The 23,141-nt window shown below is 60.5% G+C and overlaps 2 protein-coding genes across 5 annotated transcripts; one reads left to right on the top strand and one right to left on the bottom strand.

The window, feature by feature from the left end:
* Positions 1–22: 22 nt before the first annotated feature.
* On the top strand, positions 23–4,766 carry KCNK7 (potassium two pore domain channel subfamily K member 7). The gene is made up of 3 exons (XM_004051517.4): positions 23–2,130; positions 3,728–4,126; positions 4,392–4,766. Exons 1-3 carry the CDS (start codon positions 1,812–1,814, stop codon positions 4,595–4,597), a joined length of 924 nt encoding a protein of 307 aa, XP_004051565.1. The 5' UTR covers positions 23–1,811; the 3' UTR covers positions 4,598–4,766.
* A 190-nt stretch (positions 4,767–4,956) lies between these two features.
* EHBP1L1 (EH domain binding protein 1 like 1) lies at positions 4,957–21,585 on the bottom strand. Of its 4 annotated transcripts, XM_031016455.3 has the most exons (20): positions 21,196–21,579; positions 18,467–18,524; positions 18,166–18,261; positions 17,637–17,690; positions 17,367–17,545; positions 17,147–17,289; positions 16,504–16,572; positions 16,257–16,419; positions 15,665–16,091; positions 13,865–14,038; positions 13,232–13,389; positions 13,096–13,144; positions 12,039–12,671; positions 7,794–7,863; positions 7,623–7,678; positions 7,404–7,527; positions 7,020–7,119; positions 5,729–5,802; positions 5,512–5,626; positions 4,957–5,399 (listed from the first exon to the last, which is right to left on the bottom strand). In XM_031016455.3, the coding sequence occupies exons 1-20, from the start codon at positions 21,297–21,299 to the stop codon at positions 5,300–5,302; spliced, it is 2,946 nt and encodes a 981-aa protein (XP_030872315.1). In that variant the 5' UTR covers positions 21,300–21,579; the 3' UTR covers positions 4,957–5,299. The 4 variants fall into 4 exon arrangements, with proteins under 4 accessions (XP_030872315.1, XP_030872314.1, XP_030872316.1 ...); XM_031016454.3 differs by having other exon boundaries at positions 13,865–16,091; positions 21,196–21,585; XM_031016456.3 differs by lacking the exon at positions 13,865–14,038 and having other exon boundaries at positions 21,196–21,578.
* Between the last annotated feature and the right edge of the window lie 1,556 nt (positions 21,586–23,141).

Genomic DNA, 23,141 nt, shown 5'->3' with positions numbered 1-23,141 from the left:
TGTACTGCGTGCCTCTCCTGGGACCAAATCCACCAGCCTTGGTCAGTCATTCAAGGCTCTTCTCGGCCAGGTGCGGTGGCTCACTCCTGTCATCACAGCACTTTGGGAGGCCGAGGCCGGCAGATCACATGAGGTCAGGAGTTCAAGACCAACCTGGCCACATGGTGAAACCCCATCTCTACTAAAAATACAAAAATTAGCCAGGTGTGGTGGTGCATGCCTGTAGTCCCAGCTACTCTGGAGGCTGAGGCAGGAGAATTGCTTGAACCTGGAAGGTGGAGGTTGCAGTGAGCCAAAATCACGCCACTGCACTCCAGCCTGGGCAACAGAGCAAGACTCCATCTCAAAAAAAAAAAAAAAAAACAAACCGTAGGCCGGGCATAGTGGCTCACGCCTGTAATCCCAGCACTTTGGGAGGCCGAGACGGACAGATCACAAGGTCAGGATTTTAAGACCAGCCTGGCCAATATGGTGAAACCCCGTCTCTACTGAAAAAAAAAAAAAATACAAAAATTAACCAGGCGTGGTGGCGGGTGCCTGTAGCCCCAGCTACTCGGGAGGCTGAGGCAGGAGAATAGCTTGAACCCGGGCGGCGAAGGTTGAGTAAGCCGAGATTGCACCACTGCACTCCAGCCTGGGCGACAGAGCGAGACTCCATCTCAAAAAAAAGAGTAGTAAGTTCCACCCACCTCCCAGTATGGTGACTTGCCATGGCATCTGGCACCCCTGACAGTTCTCTTCACACTGCCATGGGGGCTCTGGCACTCCCACACCATACCCTAGGGCAGGGTCCCTTCCTCGGCCTCTGTCCTCAGCCCCTCTGAGGTTAGAGGAGTTGGAACCCAGGCTCCCCATTCCCCTCTCCCAGGTGCCCCATGGCAGCCCAGACTCTGTGTCTGCAGTTCAGGGGCCGGGAGTCAGGAGGGCAGGCACAAAGCGTTCTCGGGAAGAACTGGCAATCGGGTGCAAGGGTATCATCTGCCCGGGTGCTCTGGGCACCCTGGAGTCCTTTCCCCACCTCCCACCCCCACCTGATCCTTCCCAGCTGCCACCATTCCTCTCCCACCATACCACCCAGGCCAAAATCACTCCATCCACGACGCCTACAGTAGCCCAGCGTAGGTCTCCCTGGACCACATTTGTCCTCAAGGGCCTGTGTCCTTATCCCCCCTTCACCCCCAACTGTCCCCCGCCACAGCCAGCCCTCTGTTCCTCTCATACCCCAAGCTCATTCCTACCTTCACTGGCCTCTTACTTCCCAGCTGAAATGTCACCTCCTTAGCGGAGCTTTCCCAGTGAGATAACCTCCCCGCTCCCCGCAGAGCTCTCCCATCACCCAGGGTGTTTCCTTCATGGAACTCATGACAATGTGAGGTTGCCATGTTTCTTTGCTAAGAGGTTTCTTGTGTAAACACCAGGAAGGAAAGGACCTGTGCCTGTCCTCTTCCCTAAGCACTTGAATGAATGAATGAATGAATGAATGAATGAATGCGGTATGGGTGCCTGAGTGAGCAGGACCTTGAATAAGTGTGAGGTCCTCTCTAGGCTTCAGCTTCCTCCGCCTCCTCCCCTCACCGCAGCCGCCTTCCTCCACCCATCCCCACCATCCCAGCTGCTGTGAAATGGGCAAATGTCTTGCCTCCAGGACCTGGGAAGGGTGATGCAGCTCACCTCCCTCCTGTTCACACCCCAGCCACCCCAGCCGGGTCCCAGCCACCCACACAGCACCTCCTCCTGGCCCCGCCCTGCCCAGCCCCTCCCAGGTGCCTGAGGTGGAGCCGCCAGTTCCCACAGCACCCCAGCGGCCTGCCATGGGGGGTCTAAGGCCCTGGGCCCGATACGGGCTCCTGGTTGTGGCCCACTTGCTGGCCCTGGGGCTTGGGGCTGTGGTGTTCCAGGCCCTGGAGGGGCCTCCTGCATGCAGGCTTCAGGCTGAGCTCAGGGCAGAGCTGGCAGCCTTCCAGGCAGCGCATAGGGCCTGCCTGCCACCTGGAGCTCTGGAAGAGCTGCTGGGCACTGCCCTGGCCACCCAGGCCCATGGGGTGTCCAGCCTGGGCAACAGCTCAGAGGGTAGGACCTGGGACCTTCCCTCAGCCCTGCTCTTCGCTGCCAGCATCCTCACCACCACAGGTAAGAGAGCCAGGCAGCCAAGTCGGGGGGCGCAGCTCCAAGAGGGCGCGGCTCCAAGAGGCCGTGGCTCCCTGGGGGCTTTGGGGTTCATGCAGCCCTTCCTTCAGCCCCAAAGAGCCAGATGGAGCCCAGGCCCTGTGAGGCCTGACATCACAGCTGGGGCTCCCCACCAACACACCCCAACTGGTGCCTCCACTTCAGCTGCCAGGAAGGGTGTGGCCTTCCCAGTCCCACCCCAGGCACCCTTTGATACCCAGGAGAGCTGCCCAGATGCCACAGCCTATGGCCACATAGGGGATACAATACAGTGGGATGGATTCTTGGATGGAAGCAAATAGAAGGAACCTGGGAAGGACAGATCAGGACCATGGCCTCGGGTGGGGGAGTGAGGGAAGATAGGGGAGGAAGTTGGCATGAGATGCTTGTGGATCAGGAGGGCACAGACAGGGATGAGGGAGTCCTGCAGAGAAATCGCGTGGGCACAGGCCCAGGGAAAAGCAGCAATGAGACCCACAGCCCTGGGTTTTCGTATTTTTTGCCCCACAAAGTGTCTCAGTATTTTTTGAATTGGAATTTGTATTTCCAACTTTTTCTTTTTTGAAACGGTGTCTGACCCTGTCACCCAGGCTGGGGTGCGGTGGTGCGATCTTGGCTCACTGCAACTTCCACCTCCCGGGTTCTAGCAATTCTCCTGCCTCAGCCTCCTGAGTAGCTGGGACTACAGACATGCACCACCATGCCCGGCTAATTTTTGTGTTTTTAGTAGAGACGGGGTTTTGCCATGTTGGCCAGGCTGGTCTCAAACTCCTGACCTCAAGTGATCCACCCACCTCAGCCTCCCAAAGTGCTGGGATTACAGGTGTGAGCCACTGTGCCCAGCCCATATTTCCAACTTCTTTTGGAAAATCAGGAAACCCACTCACACTGAGCCAGAATCCCTGCAAGGCAACATCCTGACTGGAGCAGAATGGGGCCTGCCCTTTGGATACAGCTCACACTCTCCAGTGTACCCCTGTCCCCACCACTCCTGTTTGTCTCCCATCTGGCTCCGGTAGGCATGTGCGTTTGCAGCTCTGTATTATTAGCTGATCCTGTTCTCCCAGCACACCCCGCACTCCCACCCCTCCCCGCCTGGCACATGCCCTCTCTCGCCCATGCTGCCTCTTTGCAGCCCTTCATGATTTGCCTGCCCGACTCCCCCACCAGAAGGGGCAGGGCCTGGGCTGATTCAGATCCCAGTACAAAGCCTGGCACACAGGACATGACACACATTTGGGGAAAGAGTGGATGATATTCCACCAGCTGTGGAATCGGGAGTATCTGTTAAGGGCAGCGCAGTTCTCAGAATTGTCCCAACTACAAAAGGCCTGAGGAACTGTCTTCTTTCATCCTTTCATTTTCCAAAAAAGAAAAGAATGGCCTAGAGAGGGTAAGGGATCCCCTGACGAAGAGGAGCAGAGCCAGCTAGAACCTGGGCCTGGCCAGTTCAAGGCCACCAGAGGGCAGCCTTCTGCAGAAGGCGGTATTGGGGTAGGCAGGGACCCCAGCAGACATGGCACTCAGAGCTCTCACTGTCCACTGACTCTCTCTTCTCCAGGTTATGGCCACATGGCCCCACTATCGCCAGGCGGAAAGGCCTTCTGCATGGTCTATGCAGCCCTGGGGCTGCCAGCCTCCTTAGCTCTCATGGCCACCCTGCGCCATTGCCTGCTGCCTGTGCTCAGCCGCCCACGTGCCTGGGTAGCGGTCCACTGGCAGCTGTCACCAGCCAGGGCTGCGCTGCTGCAGGCAGTTGCACTGGGACTGCTGGTGGCCAGCAGCTTTGTGCTGCTGCCAGCGCTGGTGCTGTGGGGCCTTCAGGGCGACTGCAGCCTACTGGGGGCCGTCTACTTCTGCTTCAGCTCGCTCAGCACCATTGGCGTGGAGGACCTGCTGCCCGGCCACGGCCGCAGCCTGCACCCCGTGATTTACCACCTGGGCCAGCTCGCACTTCTTGGTAAGTCCAGCCACCTAAGAGCGTGTTGGGGAAGGGGGAAGAGGAGCCTGGACTAGTACTCCCATAAATCACTGGGGGGCTGGGCCTTGCAGGTGGAGGGACCCCACTCCAGGGCACGGTGTGGGAGGGGTAGTCGAAGAGCTCTGGTGGCAGTGTTGAGAAGGGGGTGAGTGGTGCCAGCTGCCAGGGCAAGTCACCGCGCTGGGAGGTGGGCGGGGAGCATCACCAGAATCCAGGCGCTGCCCCAGCACCTTCTCCTCCCCAGGTTACTTGCTTCTAGGACTCTTGGCCATGCTGCTGGCAGTGGAGACCTTCTCTGAGCTGCCGCAGGTCCGTGCCATGGGGAAGTTCTTCAGGCCCAGTGGTCCTGTGACTGCTGAGGACCAAGGTGGCATCCTAGGGCAGGATGAACTGGCTCTGAGCACCCTGCCGCCCGCGGCCCAAGCTTCAGGACAAGCCCCTGCTTGCTGAAGCGTCAGGTGACCGAGTTCAGCTCCGTAAGGTGGCGGCACCTGAGGAGGAAGCAGCCAGGAGTGGCTGGGAAAGAATCTGGAGATGGGGCCGCGGTGGGGGTGGGCGGGAGGCCTCAGGGAATACTGTTAATCATAAAATGAGCAACGACTTCGGCTGTTTTCAACTATTTCGAATGGGTCTTCCCTGAGCCACCGGCCACCATCCCGGGAAGGCCGAGGTCCAGCCTCCGCTGGCCCTGGGAACCTCGAAACCGCACCTTCCGGCTTAGGATGGCAGAGCCGCCCGCCTCAGCCTCGGCCCACTCCCCTCCGCCTGTTGAGAGCCCAGGTGGAGCGGAGAAAAGGCCGGCGCTGGGGTAGTCTCGTCCAACTTTATTGCTCTGGAGAACAGGAGGGCAAGCCGGCGCGGGGCGGTAGTGCCCAGGCATCCCTCTCCCCGAGGCCGCCGGCCCGGCCGTGCCGTCGGGGAGGACCCCGCACCCGCCGCGAGCGCGCACACACCCTCGGTGACGAATAAATACGGCGGCCGCCCCGCCCGTGGGGTCGGGGATCCGCCCTGCCCCGTACCGGGAAGGGCGCCGGCGGCCCCTAGCGGACACGCGCGCGGCCTCCGGGACGGCCGGGTCCTCCGCAGCGCAGGCCCGGGGCGGCGGCGGACGCCGGGGGCGCGAGAAGTTATGGGCCACCCGGGCCGGCGGCCTCAGCTCAGCACGCAGCGCTCCCGCCGGCTCAACTGCCGGCTCAGCTTGCGGCGCCGCTGTTCCAGGCCGCGCTCCAGGCGCTCGTCCTCCTCCAGGGCGCTGGGGGGAACGGGTTCGAGTAAGCGCTCCGTTGGGCGGGGTCCACACCCAGCCCTCTGCGGGAGCATGTCCCGGACCCTCCCAACTCCCAGCGCCGCCCAGCGCCACTCACATCCGCTCCTTGTGGTCCAGGTCCCGGACTAGCTCATCGCGCTGGTTCACCAGCGACACCAGCTCCTCCAGTAGGAGCTGCTCTCGGTGCTGCTGAGCGGACGTTTTCTGCCAGTCTGAGGGTCGAAGCGGTTAAGCGTCAGGAGGCGCGGGCCCAGCGCTGTGCCGCCTCCACCCTGGCTCTGTCTTGCCTCCCGGCCCCTGAGCCCATGTCCCACCTTCGATGGCCAGCATGGCCCGCAGCTCGCGGCTCAGCAGCTCGAACCTTCGCTCCAAGTCCTGCTCCTCGATGCTGGAAGGTGGCGGGGGGAGGGGGGGGGCGGGGGGCGGGGTGGCAGGTCAGGAAAAGGGGCGTAGGGAGAGAGTGCCCCGGGCTCTGGCCACTCCCTGACCCCATCCCACCTCCCCAGCAGTTCCCGAGGGCAGGGCTGACCGCAGAGCTATCCTCTAGTCTCCAGACCACATTATCTCTTTTCTTCTGTTTTCTCCAATTGCTGGGTGTTTGTGTTGCTCCTCCCACACACCCCCCAGAAGGACCCCCGAAGGATTATTTGGATGAACAGTACTCATAAACAGGAAGCACTGGCTACAGTTATTCTGAAAAATGATCCCAAACGCAAAAGGGAGGCAAAGCTGTCTCCACCCGGCAGGATGACAAAGGCAATGGCCGCAGAGTGGCTTCGGACCCCACATGGGAACCAGATCAGATCTCTCTGGGCTTCTGTTTTCCTTACTGTAAAGGCTGGAGTGCAGTGGCACGATCTCAGCTCACTGCAATCTCTGAACCCCGGGAGGGTTCAAGCGATTCTCCTGCCTCAGCCTTCCCAGAAGCTGGAACTACAGGCGCCCGCCACCACGCCTGGCTAATGTTTTGTATTTTTAGTAGAGACGGGGTTTCACTGTGTTAGCCAGATGGTCTCAATCTCCTGACCTTGTGATCTGCCCGCCTCGGCCTCCCAAAGTGCTGGGATTACAGGCGTGAGCCACCGCGCCCAGCCGGTTTTCTTATTAGTAAAAATAGTTCTAATTTAAGAGCTTTATCCTTAATTTTTGTTTTAATTTTTATTTTTTGAGACAGAGTCTCGCTCTGTTGCCCAGACTAGAGTGTAATGGTCTGATCTCGGCTCACTGCGACCTCTGCCTCCCAGGTTCAAGCGATTCTCCTGCCTCAGCCTTCCAAATTGCTGGGATTACAGGCGCGTGCCACCATACTTGGCTAATTTTTGTATTTTTAGTAGAGATGGGGTTTCACCATGTTGGCTGGTCTTGAACTCCTGACCTCAGGTGATCTGCCTGCCTCGGCCTCCCCAAGTGCTGGGATTACAGGCATGAGACACCGTGCCTGGCCAGTTTTACACTTTAAACAGCAATTTGTTTAAGACAAAAACAGTAAGATGGAAGAGGAATCGTTTGTCAAAAAGATCTCTGTAGGAAGAAGAAAGTAGTGAAGAACTCTAACCAAAGTAGCTAAGAGTCCCTCTGCTCTCCTGGCCCGGGGCCAGCACTCACAGCAGCTGCAGCTGGTCCTGCCTCCGGATGAGAGCGTTCTTCTTGTTGACCAGGGTGAACCACTCCTGGATCAGCACCTCCTCCTGCAGCTTGTTGGCACCTGCATTGGACAGGGACAGTCACCAGGCCTGCCCCCTGCCCCCGGTGTCAGGGTAGGGCAGGTGGGGGTTGGGGGAGGGGGTTTGCTCCCTTTTGACATCCCAGAAGCCAGAACTGTGTGCCTCAAGGAAGCCACTTCAGGGCCTCAGTATGCCTGGCTGTAAAATGAGAACGCTGACGCCAGCCGTGCCTCCTCCCAGCTCCTCCCAAGGTCAGGAACAGCTGCAGGGCTGGACAGACCTAGTGGCATGTGTTGGGGAAGGGATCCCCAGATGTATGCCCCACCTGACTCCATGAGGCTCCTCAGCTGCGTCTCCACCTCAGCCGCCCGCCCATCTATCTGCCTCTGCTCCTGTTCCAGGGCCTGCAGCTCTGCACACACATACTGACTTGTGTCCTGGAACCGTTGCTGGGGGTGGAAAAGGCAGAGAACAGGGTGGACTCAGCCCAGGCCCTGAATAGGTGGTGCTCACCCATCAGCTCCTCCCACTTAGCCCTCCTTACCAGCCCAGCCTCCTCCCCTGGGCTTGGGGGTGGCTCCTCCGAAGGGGAACTCCCACCTGCCGACAGAGATGATGATAAGGCACCCCCTAACCACCACCCACCCCCAGGAAGTCCCCAGTCCAGGCTTTGTGAGCAGCCTGAACTGAGATAGTCACCACTCCTGCTACTCACCAGGGGGCTGTTGAGAGGCTGCAGCTGTGGGTGGGCCCGGGGCAGGGCTGGGGTCAGGGGCCTGGCCTTCCTGTGGAAGAAGGGGCCAGTGAGGGCTGGGAGGGGTTTCCCACCAGCCTGGGCCTGGGGCCAGCCAGAGCCACTCATACAGAGGGGAGGAGGGGTCCTTGACCCCAGCTCCTGCCCGCCCCTGCCCCTTCTCTAGTCCTGCATGCACAGAACCCCCAGGCCCACCTCCTTCCAAGGGAAATGCCTCCTCAAGCAAAGGCCACAGCCTTCATCCTTCCTGGCCCTGTGGCCCTGGGCTCATCCACGCCCAGGCTCCGAGCCTCCCAATTCCCCTCCTGGGGCTGGGCTGAGCTCCGGCCTCACAGGATGAGAGTCTGTGAAGGGCCCAACCCAGGCCTTTCCTCCCTACTCTCTTTTTTTGAGATGGAGTCTCGCTCTGTCGCCCTGGCTAGAGTGCAGTGGCAGGATCATGGCTCACTGCAACCTCCACCTCCTGGTTCAGGTGATTCTCCTGCCTCAGCCTCCCAAGTAGCCACCCGCCACCACGCCCAGCTAATTTTTGTATTTTTAGTAGAGACGGAGTTTCACCATCTTGGCCAGGCTGGTCTCGAACTCCTGACCTCAGGTGATCTGCCCACTTTGGCCTCCCAAAGTGCTGGGATTACAGGTGTGAGCCACCACGCCCGGCCTCGACTCCTCCTCCATGGAACTCCCTCAGGCCACCTCTGACTTCTGTCACCTAGTGCTGGCTTCTCCATCATGGCCAGGGCCCCATGCAGTGACCATTGCACTGCCCCATATGGCCCCATCCGTGTGACCCAGCCCAGCCCTGCCTCCTGCAGAGGCCCCACCAGGCTCCCTCCCCTTCTGTCCTCAGGGCTCCCCAGACCTGGACCCTCCTGAGCCAGCACCTCCACCTCCCGGCCAAAAGGGGGTGCCCTGCTGCCTTTTCAGTTCCCACACCCAGGAGCGGCTGCTGCATGCTCACACACACAGGACAAGCCAGGCTGGCTGGATCTTTGAATTTTAGCGTAGAAGGGCAGGGCTGACCCCATGTGCCTGCCCGCCCCTAGTGACTTGCTGGGACTGTCAGCCCTGGGGGTCCCCAACTTTCGACTCAGCTGATAGCCTGGCCCCTCAACTGCTCCTGCCCTGGCCCCCTACATCTGGGTCATCTGACCTGTGTCGGGGTCATGGGGCAGGGACAGTGGTTGACCTGCCCGTGTCCACTCCCACCTGTACCTCTCTGAGAGGCAGCCCTGGACATCCCTGGCTCAGAGGCCATCCTCTCTGGCCTGGGGCAGTGGTGACTTTCCCACCAGCCACCACTATGGCCTGCCTGCTGACTCAAGCTGAAACTGAGAGGCCTCTCTGACACCTTCACCTCCGGTGTAACTGTTTCACATCTCTCCTCAGCCCCCCAGCCTCATGCCAAAGCCGCAGGCGGCCCCAGCCTCAATGTTCCTACCACCCTGAGCCACGCCTAGACACCGCCCCCTGGCCACAGTGGCCGACTTTCAGTTCCCAAAATAGCTTTCGCAGCCTGGAGTCAGCCTCCATCTTGGGCTTCCTGGTACCAACGTGACCTCCACAACCCAGCCCAGCCCTACTTCCTCCAGAGACCCCCCCTGCTGGGGCCCCCACACTCTTCCCGCCTCCCTCCCTGACTTCCATGTCTCCAGAAGCCTCCTCTGATCCCCAGGCTGGGCAGATGCTGCTCCCATGGCCTCCCCCATCACAGCTCGAACCCCCACTCACCCCGTCACAGCTGCTGGTTTCCCATGTCTCCCCCTTACACAGAGCTGGGCCCAGAAAATACAGTCAGGGTACACTGACTAATAACAGCAGCTAATATCTACCAAGTGTTTCTGTGCCGGGCACTTAAAGCACTTTATGTGCATTGACTCACTGAATCCTCCCAACAGCCCTGTGAGGCAGGGACCATGACCCTCCCCACTTTACAGATGAGGAAACTGAGGGTCAGAGATGAGGCTCCTAAACGGTCTGGTCTAGGGCCCAGGGTTGTCTAACCCAGCAGTTTGTTCCCAAGCTTGGCCACCAACTTGCTGTGTGCCTCGGGGCCAGTCACACCCATGGGGCCTCTGTTTGTGTCCTTGTATGTAAAATGGGAGAAAGCCCAGCCCTGTGTGACCTGGGAGCTGCAGGGCTTCTAGAAAGGAATCTAGGGAAATACACATCTCCCCTTTTTTGACAGCAACTTGCAGGGGGCCTCAATGCCACCTTGCAAAATACTTTCATACACACTCTAAGAGTCCATGGGCAGGCCAGGCACATAAAGAGTGCTGAGCTGATGGGACAGGCAGAGGCAGGAGAGTGGAGAAATCCAGCCTCAGCAGCAGCGGAGCTTCCGCATGCCAGGCCTCGTGGGAATTCCAGTGCTTCCTCATGTCTAACTCAAATTCCTCTTTTTTTTTTTTTTTTGAGACGGAGTCTTGCTCTGTCGCCAGGCTGGAGTGCAGTGGCACAATCTTAGCTCACTGAGACCTCCGCCTCCAGGATTCAAACAATTCCCCTGCCTCAGCCTCCTGAGTAGCTGGGACTACAGGCCTGTACCACCATGCCCGGCTAATTTTTTGTATTTTATTAGAGACGGGGTTTCACCATGTTGGCCAGGATGGTCTTGATCTCCTGACCTCGTGATCCGCCCACCTCTGCCTCCCAAAGTGCTGGGATTACAGGTATGAGCCACGGTGCCCGACCTCAAATTCCTCTTTCAATACCCTCATGCCTGGCCCCTCCTCCAGGAAGACCAAGACTTTGGGAGCTCCCAAGGGCGGGGCCAGGCCAGACCACCTCCCACTGCACACAATGGGCATGAGGGATGGGGGTGGCCAATGAGGAGTCCCCTCCAGCCCCATGGGTCAGATATCTCCTGTGAGACAAGAGCTGGGGGAAGGCCTGACTTGGAAAGACCAGATGCTGGAACTTGGGCCCAGACGGGCATAGGCTGGCACCTCCCCTTTAAGATTTAAAGAGCCACTGACACACATTAATGAGGCCAACAGATGGGCCAAAGCTGGCCTTGTCCTCTTGACTCCTGCGTATCACATCTCCTACAGGTGGGTGTCACCCATGCCCTCTGTCTCTCACTCACAGGCTCAATGCTTGTGCCTCTGACCCTACACCCAGGACTCCTGCTCTCAGCCTGGCCTCACTGCCACTTATGGACCTTCCAGGAGATGGCTGGCAGTTCCCTAAACGAGGCCTGAACTTTCCTGCTGCCACATTTTTGCTAATGCAGTTCCCACCATTTGAGAACCCCATTCATTTTTCACCTGGGAAAAACCTGGCCATCTTATCAACCTAGCTCAAATGGTGGCTTCTTCCAGAAAGGCTTTCCCAATGAATTCACTCCTTTCCTTCAAATGCACAGGTCATTCCTGGACAGCTGAAGGTCCAGCTGGACAGCCTGGCAGAGCTGCCCCTTGGTTGACAGGCAGGATGGGGCAGTGCTGGGACTCCAGCTCGAAAGCCTGTGTCCTGGACTCCAGCAGCTGTGGGTCACTGAGCAAATCCCTGCTCTTTCTGGGACCATGTCCCCTTCAACACAGTGACACAACACTCTAGGAGATGACCTACAACCCATAGGGGATGACAGCAGGGACACGGGCCCTCACGATCTCACATCTCCAACCTTCCATTGTAAGAAAAGAGGAGACTGGTCTCCAGCATCTGGGGTTAAAGATGTACGCCAGAGTCCTGGGGCTGGGAGGCCCTGGAGAATCCCCCTTGAGTACAGATAGTCTGCACCCAGCTCATGGGGCAGGGTGGCTGCTGGTTAACGATGAGCCACCTGCAGGGAAAGAAATGCCCAAACCCACCTTCCAGCCTACCAAGCACTGGGCAGAGTGCCAGGAACGTGGATGCTCCGGGAACTTCTGCAGCCTGTGATTCCCCACACCAAGTGCCAAGCACTAAAAACCCTAAGCACTTATCCCAGGCTGGCGGCAAAGCTGGGGACCCTGCCTGGTGGCCCTTGGCTCAAATGCGTCCCCTAACGGGGAGCTCACTACCACACCAGATGACTCTTCCACAGCACCAGGGTCCCTCTGATCAGATAGCCCCTCCTGGGTCCAGCCGAGCCCCGCCACTCTGAAACCGTCACCCTCGCGCCAGCTCTGTCCTTGGGGCCCCTGGGGGCTCGCCCGTTCTCTGCCCATCTTCCCGGGACCCCGCGCTGTGGCGGGGGAAGAAAGAAGGAGCCTTGACACTCACTGCAGCCGCAGCTCCCGCGGCTCCCGCGTCCGGATCGTCCACCGAGAACGAGCTGCTGTTCCGCAGCCGCGAGCGCCTCTTCTTGAGCAGGTCGGCGTCGCGCACGTGGGAGAAGGAGCCGTGCGCGCGGGGCGGGGGCACCGGCCCGGGCTCCCCGTTGACCGAGGGGCGTCGCAGCCTCACGCCGCCGCCGCCCGGCGCCCCCGCCCCGTTCACCAGCCCCTCGGCCGGGACCTCCGCGGGTCGCGACTCTCGGGGGGCCTCGGCCCCGCCGTCCTTGGAGGCGCGGCCCGCGTCCGCGTTCCTGGAGGCCACCCCCGGGGCCGCCCCGTCCGCGCGGTCTGCGGCCTCCTTGGGCTCCTGGGGCCCCTCGGCCCCGTGACCGCGCAGCCGCTGCGCCAGGCCTCCGGCGTCCAGGTCGTCGGGCGGGCTGGGCTGGGCGCTGCCCACGCGGTACGTGCCGGTGCCGCCGCCGCCCTCCAGCTGTACCAGCTGCAGCTCCTGCCCGGTGCAGAAGGCGCGGATCTGGCACAGGTACGTCATGACGATGAGCTTGTCGGGCACCGACAGTAGCACCATGTCCGCGGGCTCCAGCAGCCGCGACACGCCCAGAGCCGCGAAGCCATCGAAGGCCTAGGGGAAGGGTGCACTCGGGGTCAGCGGCGGCGGTGGCCCGCGCCACCCGGCAACGCTGCGGTGCCGCCCCACGGAGGGGGTCCCCGGGATTGGCACCCCGGGTTTTGCCTAGCAACACCGCCCCCTCCTAGCGAGGGAAATCCAGCAACAGGGCCGGCCCTCGCGTTGCTTAGCAACGGCACACCGTCCACCCCGTTACCAAAGGGTGGTTTTTGAAAAACCATCTAAGGGAGGAAAAACGCTTTAAAACAAACAAACGAAAATAAGGAAAACAAACAATTTAATGGCCAAAGGGGTAAAAAGTGGCAGAACTTCCAGAAGCCACTGCTGGGCCCGGCAGTCCACTTTCTCCAAATCTGACACTGAAATCCTGGCTCTCCAGACCCTCCTTCCCTCCAGGCAGCCCCCCACCCCATCTCACCTGCTTGTTGTTCTGCTTGATGTTGAGTGGGTCTAGCGAGGCATAGTCACTGCAGAGAGTGTGCTGGTCAGAGGCTGGGTCCACACTGCCCTCCCTGATGGCTCCCCCATTCGTTCCCACCCCTCTGGCAGCTCACATCTTGGCTGGGTAGAATCGGTGCAGGATGGCACAGAAGGCCAAGCCGTTGCGCCAGGATGTGGTGAAGTTGGTGATGCGGACGCCACGGTAGCCAGCGGTGACTTCCTGGCACCACTCCAGCAGGGACTGGCTGGAGCTGACCAGGGCAGGGGGTGCCTGGGGACACAGGGGTGGGCTTAGGGAATGTATAAATGGGATCTGTGCCCTCTGCCTCTTGGAGAAGCTCATGCCTGGCACACAACAGCCCCATCTCTGAGCTTGCAGGGGTCACCAGAGACCACTGGATAGAGCCTTGGGGCCAGGTAAAAGGGTTTCCAGATCCAGGGTTATCTGCCAAGGTCACCTAAAAGGTCAGTGGCCCCCAGACAAGATCAGAGGTCACCAGCAGCCACACCTCAAAGTCAGCCCAGAAAATCAGCTTAGAGGTATCCAGCTCCATGCGGCCCAGGGAAGATGGGGTAAGAGAGCCAGGGCATCCTGAGAGAGGAGGGGATGAGGGGGCTCCTTCAAGCTGAGCCCCCCACCCCACCCGATCCCATTCCACCAGGTGGGTCCATGCAGAGCCGCCGTTCGCTCAGCCCCAGGTTAGTGGGAAGCAGCAGACTGGGCCCTCGGCGGCCCCCATCCCTACCTGGCTGCCCGGCAGCCTCCTGTCCTCTTCAGCCTTCTCTGGGGAAGAGGCCCTGGGCGCCCCAGCCCCTGCCCCACTGGCCACCTGTGCTTCAGGCAGGCTGGCCTCTGTGAGGCTTCCCTCAGCTTCTTTCCCCTTCTCATTTCCCAAGACCCCAGCCTCCGCTTCCTGGGCCTTAAAAGTACCAGATTTGTTCTCTGGAGACTCTAAAACCTTCATCTCTGCTTCCTGGGCCCCCCAAGCCCCAGATTTGCCCTCTGACATCCCCCAAACCCCAGCCTCTGCCTCCTGGACTCTCAGAACTTGAGTCTCTGACGCTTGTACTCCTGAAATCTCTGCTTTTGCTTCCTGGGATCCTAAAACTCTTGGCTGAGTGACTGGGGCCCTTAAAGCCTCATATTTGAGAGCACTCCCAACTCTAGTCTCTGCTTCCTGGACCCCCGAAGTCTGAGCCTCTTCCTTCTCAGCCTCTGGAACTATAATTTCTGTCTTTCGGGTCATCAGTACTCGGGCCTCTGCCATTCCAGCCTCGGGCCCTGAGATCCCTGAACCCCCCACCTCTGTCTCCTGAGCCCCAGCTACCTCAGATTCTAGCCCTGGGACCCCTGAACTCCTAGATGCTATCTCTTGGGTCCCCAATATCTCAGTTTCTGCTGTCCCAGTCTCTATCTCTGGAACCTCTGAACCCCCAACCTCTTTCACCTGGATCCCTGTTGTATCAGCTTCTAACCCTGGGACCCCTGAATCCCTAGATGCTATCTCTTGGGTCCCCAATATCGCACCTTCTGCTGCCCCAGTCTCTATTCCCGGAACCCCCAAAAGTCCCACCTCTATCTCCTGGGCTACCAATATGTCAGACTCTGCTATCTCTGCTTCTATCTCTGGGACCGCTGAATCCCTAGCTGTTATCTCCTGGGTCCCTAATATTTTAGCCTCTGTCCCCTCAGCCTCTGACTCTGGTACCCTAGAAGCTTCCACCTCTGTCTCCTGGGTCCCCAGCATCTCAGACTGTATTGTATCTTCTATCTTCAGTGGCCCTAAATCCCCAGATATCTCCTGGGTCACCAGTACCTCAGTCTCTGCTATCTTAGTTCTTGTCTGCAAAACTCCTGAACCCCCAGCTTCTGTTTTCTGGGTCCCCAGTACCTCAGTCTCTGTCCCTGGGGTCTCTATGACCCCCACCTCTGTTTCCTGGGTCTCCAGTCCCTCACACTGTGCTGTCCCAGCAACCTCTGACTCCAGGACCCTTGATCTTGCTGCCGCTTTCTCCAAGGTCCCCAATATCTCAATTTCTAGTGTCCTAGTCTCTGGGAACCCTGACCCCTCAACTTCTTTCTCCTGGGTTCCCAGCACCTCCAACCCTACCACCTCAGTCTCTGTTTCCAGGACCCCTGAACCCCCAGCTTCTGCCTCCCAGCCTCCCAGACCCCTGGATATTGCCCCCTGGGCAGTTGATAACAGGGCCCCCTGCCAGCTGCTCACCTGGGGCCTGGTGCTTATTGCTCCAACAGAGGGGCCCTGCTCCAGGCCTGTCCCCTCAATACCAGGGGCTCCGCCCCTCACTTCTGCACCCTCTCTCTCCTGGCCTGCAGCAGCCCTGGCCCCCTCGAGGTCACCAAGTTGCCCAGAGTGCCCTGCAGGCTCCACTGGGGGCAGGCTCAGGCCTGCGGGAGCCTCATCCCTGGTCCTGACTCCCAGCCTCCCCTGAGAGCCCCTTGGAGGAGCCTCAGGGGTCCCCCTGCATCTTGCCTCAGGCATCACCCCTGTCGCCTCTGGTCCCTTAGTGTCCACATGTCTCACCTTTGACCTCTGCTCAGCATCCACTTGACAAACTGCTGAACTCTCTTCAGCCTCCCCAGTTCTGACTCCTGACCTCTTAGTGTTTGCCTCTCTGCCTCCTGACCTGGGCTCAGTGTCCACCCCACTGGCCTCTGGCCTGTCCTCAGTGTCCATCTCTTCAGCCTTGAGTCTCTGCCTTCCAAAAGGGTCTCCAGAACCTTTATCCTCAATGCTCGGGCCCAGCCTAGCTCCATGGGCTTCTGTCCCTTCCTGAGGGCATGCCTGGGCCTGGGTCTCCCTAGCAGAGCCCAATCCTGCTGGAGGAGCCCCTGAGGCTTTGGGGACCTCATCTTCCCCCTGGGGCACTGGGGGCCGGAGGGCATCAGAGCCTTTCCGGAGCCGAGGGGCTGGAGTGGGGGCCGTGTCCTGGCCTGGCTGCCTTGAAGACCTGAGAAGAGAGCAGGAGGGGGAGTTGGGGGGCTGCTTTGGCCCCAACTCTCAGCACCATCCGCCACCCTTCAGACTGTTGGGGCCCTGGAGGCAGGTTGGTGGGGGTGAGAACTGCAGCTCCTATCAGGGGGCAATGGGGGGTGGGGCTGGTTCCAAAGCTCACCTCATCTCTGGTGAGGTTTCCGGGGGCCTTGGGGCCTCAGGGCCTACCTGGCCCCCAGCTTCATTAGCTCGTTCTGACCCCTGGCCTCGGGAGGTTCTGGCCGGGGGTGCAGGAGCACTCACAGGGGCTGGGCTGGTATCCTCAGCATTAGAAGGGCTGGCAACTGAGAATAAAGAGGGGGACACTGTGGCCTGGGCCCAGTGACCTGGGGTCCAGTCTCCACCCCCAACCCCAGCCTGGGTCTCACCTGCCTGCTGGGGTCGTCCTTGGCCTTCCTCCTCCTCCTCACAAAGCGTCTTCAGCTCTCGAGAGGGATCTGGGAGTGGTAGGAGAGGGGAGAAGGGCAGAGTCAGCCCAGGGCAGGGCCCCGCAGGCCTGACCCCCTCCCCCAACTACAGTGCAGGTCCTACCCGGGAAACGCCCTGGCCTCAGGGCACCGCCCCGGCCTTCGAGAAGAGACAGGCCCACAGATGTGGAGAGAAAGAGAGAACCTCAACAGTGGACAGAGAAAAAGCCTGGACAAGCAGCAGGGAGGGATGAGGAAGCCCCAGCTGGCCCAGGAGGGCTGGTGGTGAGGGATCAGGAGCCGGGCTTCTGACCCAGCTGTCCTGGGTCAGGTACGGGCCTGGCAAGCACCACAAAGGGATGAGGAGAGGACCCAGGAGCCCAGCGAGACATTGGGAACCCATTCTCCAGGACTCAGCTGAACACCAAGGCTATTGTGGGACCAGCAGCCAGGTTGGGACGATTGAGGCTGCTGGGTTGGTTGGGACTGCCTGGGCAGTAATGAGTTCCCATCACAGGGCAGGCACAGCAAGTGGCTGGTGGCCTGGGCAACCCTCCTTCCCCAGGTCTTGGCAGTCTCGATCCGCAGCAGGCTGTGAGCCCACCTGGCTGGGGGACTCGAGCCCGGGCCTCTGGGGCTCCTGGGCCATGAGCCTCGTCTTCATCACTCTCAGCAAAGTCATCCAAGTTGCCCACATCACTAGGCTTCACACTCATGAGGCTTGCAAGACTCTGCATGTCATCGTCCCTGGGAGGCAGAGGTTAAAGGTGAGGGTGGGGTCAGAGGTCACAGGCCAGGATCAAGGAGGGCAGGTAGGCACTCACGTGGCACGGCCCTCCCGCAGCAGCACCCCAGAAAGAGTGAGGCTCAGCTCAGCCTGCACCACCTTCACTGACTTCGGCTTCAGCCGCAGCCTCAGTGGGACTTGGACAGGCACAGGCCCTGCATGGCGGGCCAGGTCCACCTCGGCCGTGGCCAGCACCTTCCGCTGCCCCTTAGACTCCTGTGGGCCAGGGGAGAGACCAGGAGAAGGGGCATCAGTGCTGTCCCAGGGTCTCCAAGATTCCAGACCTGAGCCCACTCCAGACACTCACATTTTCAATAATAAATGTCCACTCTTTGGCCTCATACTGGTCCACGTGGGGGTCCTGGGAAGAAGGGTGCTGGTGAGTACAGGGCTGCTGGGGCAGCAGCAAAGGGAGCAGAGCCTGTCTGGCTCAGGAGGTGCTTGGTAGTGGTGGCTTTTTTTTTTTTTTTGAGACAGAGTCTTGCTCTGTCGTCGAGGCTGGAGTGCAGGGGTGCGATCTTGGCTCACTGCAACCTCTGCCTCCCAGGTTCAAGCAATTCTCGTGCCTCAGCCTCCCGAGTAGCTGGGATTACAGGTGCACGCGGTGGTTGCTACCTCCTCCTGGGATGCACCCCAGGTTCTGGTCCCAGCTGCCTCTCATGCTGCATGTGTTGGGTAAATGCTGCCTCCTCCAAGGAGACCTCCTGGGCCAGTGATGCTGAGCAGGCCCCCCTAATTCTTGGCCTCACCCCCCGCATCCTCTTCTATCTGGATGAACAACCTACCAGGAGACCTGTGTTGCAATTGCCATCCATGCTGGAGGGCTAGAGACTCACCCTGTAGAGGGTCACAGAGATGTCCACATTCTCAGGTACCATCCACACCACGGTGCCCCGGTATGGGTTCTGGATGCCCGGCTGCCAGCTGTGGGCCTACAAGGGACAATCTGAGTCCTTCCCCAATCTTAACTCTTCCCTCCCACCTGCACCCCCTATCACCAACCTTGACACCATCTTCCCCTCCCCTTTGTGGATTCTGATCTGTGCTTGAACCTCACTCCACTCCCCCATCAGCCCCCATCAGCCTCCCACTGGCCCCCATCCCTAATCTGGATCCCCAGTTGCCATCCTTCCCCACCTTGGAGCAGATGCGTCGGTTCCGACGGGTCCATACCACCACCAGCTTATCTGGCTGCCTGGGGGAGGGGGAAGGGGAGGGAGAAAGGGAGCAGGCTGCTTGGTCAGGCTCACCTGCCTCCCCATCTCCTCTTCGTCCTCCCCCAGCTCCCTCAGGGTCTTCCTTCTGCCCACCTCCCCCTCCTCCAGGAGAGGGCCTGGGCAGCCCCTTATCTGGGGCCACAGGGTGCAGGGTGGAGCTGCTAAGGTAGGGTGGGGCCAGAGCAGAAGGGCAAAGGCCCAGACAGTGTGGGCAGGCAGGGACTATGAGGAAAGACAGCAAGAGAGAAAGGGACAGGCACATACAGAGACCAAGATACACAGAAACACAAGAACCCGGCAAGAGATGCCAGACACAGATGCGCATGTGAGCATCGTGCACACACGCAGACTCCGACACAGGGAGAGACAAAGACGAGGGATAAAAGAAGTCCCTTCGCACAAAGATGTTTGTGGAGCGCCCACCATAAACCCAGCCCAGTTTTGGGGACAGAGGAGGGCAAAAGAGAGACAAGACCTTTCCGGTGAGGGCAATGGAGGTGGGGGCAGACTACCAGTCAAGAAGGAAAATAAATTAACAAGCGAACTCCAGGGTGATGTGAGGGAACCCCTTGGGGGTCTCCTTGAGGTTGGGTGTCTGGGCAGAGATGAGTGGCAGGGGGATGGGCTGTGTGAGGATCTGGAGAAAGAGGGAATGGCAAGTCCAAGGGTCTGCGGCTGGAGGGTGACATCAGAGAGAGGGGCAGAGAGTTGGGGGTGAGGCCGGAGAAGCAGCAGAGGGTCAGCCTGTCATTAACCAACACCGCCATCCCTCGCCCACCATGTCCAGCCCTTTGCTGGGCGCAGGGGTCCCAAGGACGATCAGCTTTCAGCAAGATGATAACAGTGGAGCCTGGAGGGCAATCAGAAAAGACTTCCAGGGGGTGACATCTAAGCTGAACAGCATATGCCAGGTCAGACATGGAGGAGAGGCAGAGGCAAAGCCAGAGGACAGAGATGGCTGCGCAGGGCCCATTCCCAGGCACTGAGCGGACTCATGGCTGGGCCTGGGGGCAGAGGGCCCCTTGGGGTTAGATGTTCAACTGCTGCCCAGGAGGGGTGATGCTTGAGGGGACGATCCGGCTGAGGGCAGCATGCGAACTGGCCTTGCCTGTACCCAGCCCCATGCCTGCACCCTCTCGTGATGCTGGGGTTTGCCCAGCTCACTGTTCGTCTGAGGCCAAGCCAGGATAAGTGACTCTCTGTTAACCCTGAGGATGCTGAGGCCCACAGAGGTCTGGAGCCAAACAAGTTTACACGGTTGAGCCTAGAGCCCTCCAGCCCAGAGCCAAGTTCCCTTCCCCAAGCCCAAATTGCCGGCGATGGCAGAGCAAGGGTAACTAAGGGGCCTTCCCAGAAAGGGGAAGCGGACAGGGGGTGCCTAGGGAGGGCAGGGCTTGGCTGGGCAGCCTGACTCAGGCTGGGCACGCCCTCCTGGGAAGCTGCAACCTGGGCAGGGGCAGCTTCCCGGCCTGGGCTCCAGGCTAAGCAGCCCAGGAGGCCCTACCCACAGCCGCCTGTGACTCAGCTGCGTTGACACTGCCGGCACCCTCAGCCTGCTGTGCCCAGTGTTTCCCTGGCCTCCCGCAGGATGCTGGAGCAGGAGCCAGAGGCCAGAGTTCAAGTGCCAGCCCCCAAGCTCTCCCGGGCTCTGCTGAAAGACATGAATGGCCCTCTAGCAGGCCCAGTGTGGGCAAGGCCAAGGATATGGCAGCTGCCCAAGGGACCCCAGCCTCCTGCTTACTCCCCTCCCCCTGGACCCCATGGTCCCTTCCTGCCCCAGCCCTTCCCCTGGGGAGCCTAAATTTAGCCCCGCCTGGCGGGTGAGGCCCCCACAGCTGTGCCCTAATCCAGCCAAGGGAAGCTGACACCAGCAAGCCCATATATTTAGGGTGTGACGCAGGGGCCTGGGCAGCTATGGGTGGCGGCATGTGAACGAGATGCCCCTGAGCCTGTTGGTAGTCCAGGCTGGGGCCTGCACCCTCTAGTGAATCACCCCTCACCCTGCCACCTTGCCCTCCACAACCCTCTCCTCCCGGACCCACAACCTCCTAGGTCCTCAGGCCCCTTTAAGCTGCTCCCCGCCTCCCTCCTCAATCCTCCCAGCACTCAGTTTCCCCTTTTAAGGACATTGTGGAGATGTTTCCAGCCTCCCAGCACTCTGGCTGAAGAGGCGGGAGTTGGAGGGGTTCTTCTGGCTCAACAAGATGGCAGGGGAGGAGGGGGCAACATCTCTGTTCTTAACTGGACTAAGTAAGGTCAGGGAGGCTCCTGCCCCAGCCCTAGCCACCTGCAGACCTCAAAACTTGATCCCTTTTCCAATGCCACTCTGAACCACCTTTCTGGCACAAGACATGCGGCCTCCCTCCCCCAGCCCTGACCGCAGCTGACGAAGGAGTGGACACAGGCAGAACCTCAGGCCTGAAAGTCCTGACCCCCGCGCAGGGAAAGCTGCCCACGCCCCCAACTCCAGGGGTCCCACAAATTGCAAGGGCACTTCTGAATCTCCGAGCCTGGGAACGGAACCAGGGCCCAAGCTGGGGTGGGGGCCCATTTGGTCATTGGGCTGGGGGGCAGAGTCCTCTCAGCCTCAAAGGGCCGGATGAGGTCCCAGCAAGTTCGGGGGAGCCCCCCGGCCTCCCTCCCACTCACCATTTCTTGGTGCACTCCAACACCAGCTCGTGGTAACAGGCCACGAACTGGAACTTGGCCGCCCGCTTGCCCACGCGCTGCAGGCGCTTCCACACCGAGGTCATGGCCCCCGCCGCCCCGCCGCCCACTTCTCAGGCCCGGGGCTCCCGCTGGCCCGCCACCGCTGGCCCGGCCCGGGTCCCCATGGCCTGTCCGCGCCGCCCGCCCCGTCCGTGCGGAGGTGTCCCAGGCTCCGACCCGGGACCGCGCTCTCCGCTGCCGCCGCTGGGGCCCGCCGGGTGGTCTGGCTGAGTCTGCGGGGTCGCCTGGGGCGCGTCGGGTGGCCGAGCGCGGAGCTGGGAGCGCGCCGTTTCCTGGAGCCGCACCCCCGTCGGAAGGCGGGCGGGGCTCCGGCGCGGGGCGGGGGCCGGGGCAGGAGCGCGGGGGCGGGGCGACCCGGCTTCCGGGGCCTCGCGCCGCGACCCGGGAGCGGGAGCGGGAGCGGGGGCGGGGGAGGGGGGCGTGGAAGGGGTGTCGCCCGACCGCAGTGCCCGCTCGGTGCGCGCAGAGGCTGCGTGGAGAGAGGGCAACCAGCAACTTGGTGCCACCCTAGAGAGCGCTGCCTGGGCCGCCTCCCTTCCTGCCCGCAGCCCTGGGAGGTACGTACTGCTGGCCCCCTTTCACCGGCTGGGAAAACTGAGACCCAGAAAGGGGAAGGGACTTGCTCAGAGTCATACTGTGAATGTGGACGAGGACCAGCTCTCCTCAACTCCAAGGTGCAGCCACCCACGTCTTAACCAGAGCAGGAAGGCGTCAGTAACCTCGGTGGCCCAACCTCAGAACCTGACTCTGCTGTCAAGTGGGAAGATAATCCCAAACCCCGACAAGTAGCTGGAGAATCATAACTGACTTCCCACCAAGTGTGACCTTGGGCAAAGCGCTAACACTCTGAGCCTCAGTTTCAACGTCTATTAAATGAGGATAATTGTAGTTCCGCCTTTTAGGGAATCCCTGAGAGGATGAACCTCAGAAGGCACTTAGCAAAAAGCCTGGCTGATTTTGCCATGCCTCCTTATTAAATGGGATGCGCTATAATGGATGGGGAAAACGTGTCATTTTTGTGTGTGTTTACTCTCCCTCCCCAGGAAAGCCTGCCTGGAGCGTTAGCAGCTGTGAACCCCTAGATTAGAGCCCTTATCGCCTACCCACCGGCCCTGCATGGTAATGAGCCTCTGCAGGTGTCAGCTGCCCTGGGGCAACAGGTCAGTTTGCCCCTTCCCGCTGCTCTGCAAGGTGTGTAAATGGACAGGAGCCGGGTGCGTGACTGCTACTTGGTTTAACGGGATGTCTGAGTGCCAAGACTGCCATCTGGGCTGCATCTCCAAGAGGCAAATGGCTGCAGCAGGGCGCGGGGATGTGCTGTTCGTCCGCACACCTCGGTGTGCGGCTTCGCCTCTTTTCAGGAGGTTGTGGGGTGTCGTGTGCGCGTGTAGGGGGCTGAGTACCCACTGTCTCCGAACGTGCTGGCTTCTTCCGGTGGGCTTGACAACTGGGTTTGGTTCTCAGTCCCAGCGGTGTGGGTCCCCGGTTTCCTAAGAAGAAACCTTCCACAGATAACTGTAAAGACCGCTAGTGCTGTGGGGAGAGCCTGCGGTCTTCATAGATTGAGCGGGGAATACGGGTCCCTGGAACCCCAATCAAACTTCACCGCCGCGGAGTCTCATGCCTGGCCTCCGGGAAGGCCCGAGGTGCCGCGACTTCACTCCCCTCGGCCTCTGCCACCCCTCCCTCCCACCAGCGGGGCGTGAGGTCCCAGGCCGTTCCCGGAGGCGCCTCCCCCGCCCCCGCCAGGGCCCCTTGCTCCGCCGACTCCGGCCACCCATTTCCTGCGCCGCCTCAACCCCGCCCCGCGCGGGGTGGAAAGTTTCCCTCCTCAAGGTGGGCGGCTCCTTCTCCTTCCTTCCCGG

Source organism: Gorilla gorilla, chromosome 9, assembly GCF_029281585.2.
Source record: "Gorilla gorilla gorilla isolate KB3781 chromosome 9, NHGRI_mGorGor1-v2.1_pri, whole genome shotgun sequence".
Classification (NCBI taxonomy): Eukaryota; Metazoa; Chordata; class Mammalia; order Primates; family Hominidae; genus Gorilla; species Gorilla gorilla.
Note: the sequence above shows the minus strand (reverse complement) of the source record. Positions and strands in the feature narration are given on the sequence as shown.

Excerpts from the sequence above, each read along its gene's own strand:
- EHBP1L1 (XM_031016454.3), bottom strand. The coding sequence starts at position 21,299 with ATGACCTCGGTGTGGAAGCGCCTGCAGCGCGTGGGCAAGCGGGCGGCC. Across the intron at positions 18,525-21,195 it reads TTGGAGTGCACCAAGAAATG|GCAGCCAGATAAGCTGGTGG; the intron begins GTGAGTGGGAGG and ends CCCCTCCCCCAG. Across the intron at positions 13,145-13,231 it reads CGATTCTACCCAGCCAAGAT|TGACTATGCCTCGCTAGACC; the intron begins GTGAGCTGCCAG and ends CACTCTCTGCAG.
- KCNK7 (XM_004051517.4), top strand. The coding sequence starts at position 1,812 with ATGGGGGGTCTAAGGCCCTGGGCCCGATACGGGCTCCTGGTTGTGGCC. Across the intron at positions 2,131-3,727 it reads CAGCATCCTCACCACCACAG|GTTATGGCCACATGGCCCCA; the intron begins GTAAGAGAGCCA and ends TCTCTTCTCCAG. Across the intron at positions 4,127-4,391 it reads GGGCCAGCTCGCACTTCTTG|GTTACTTGCTTCTAGGACTC; the intron begins GTAAGTCCAGCC and ends TCTCCTCCCCAG.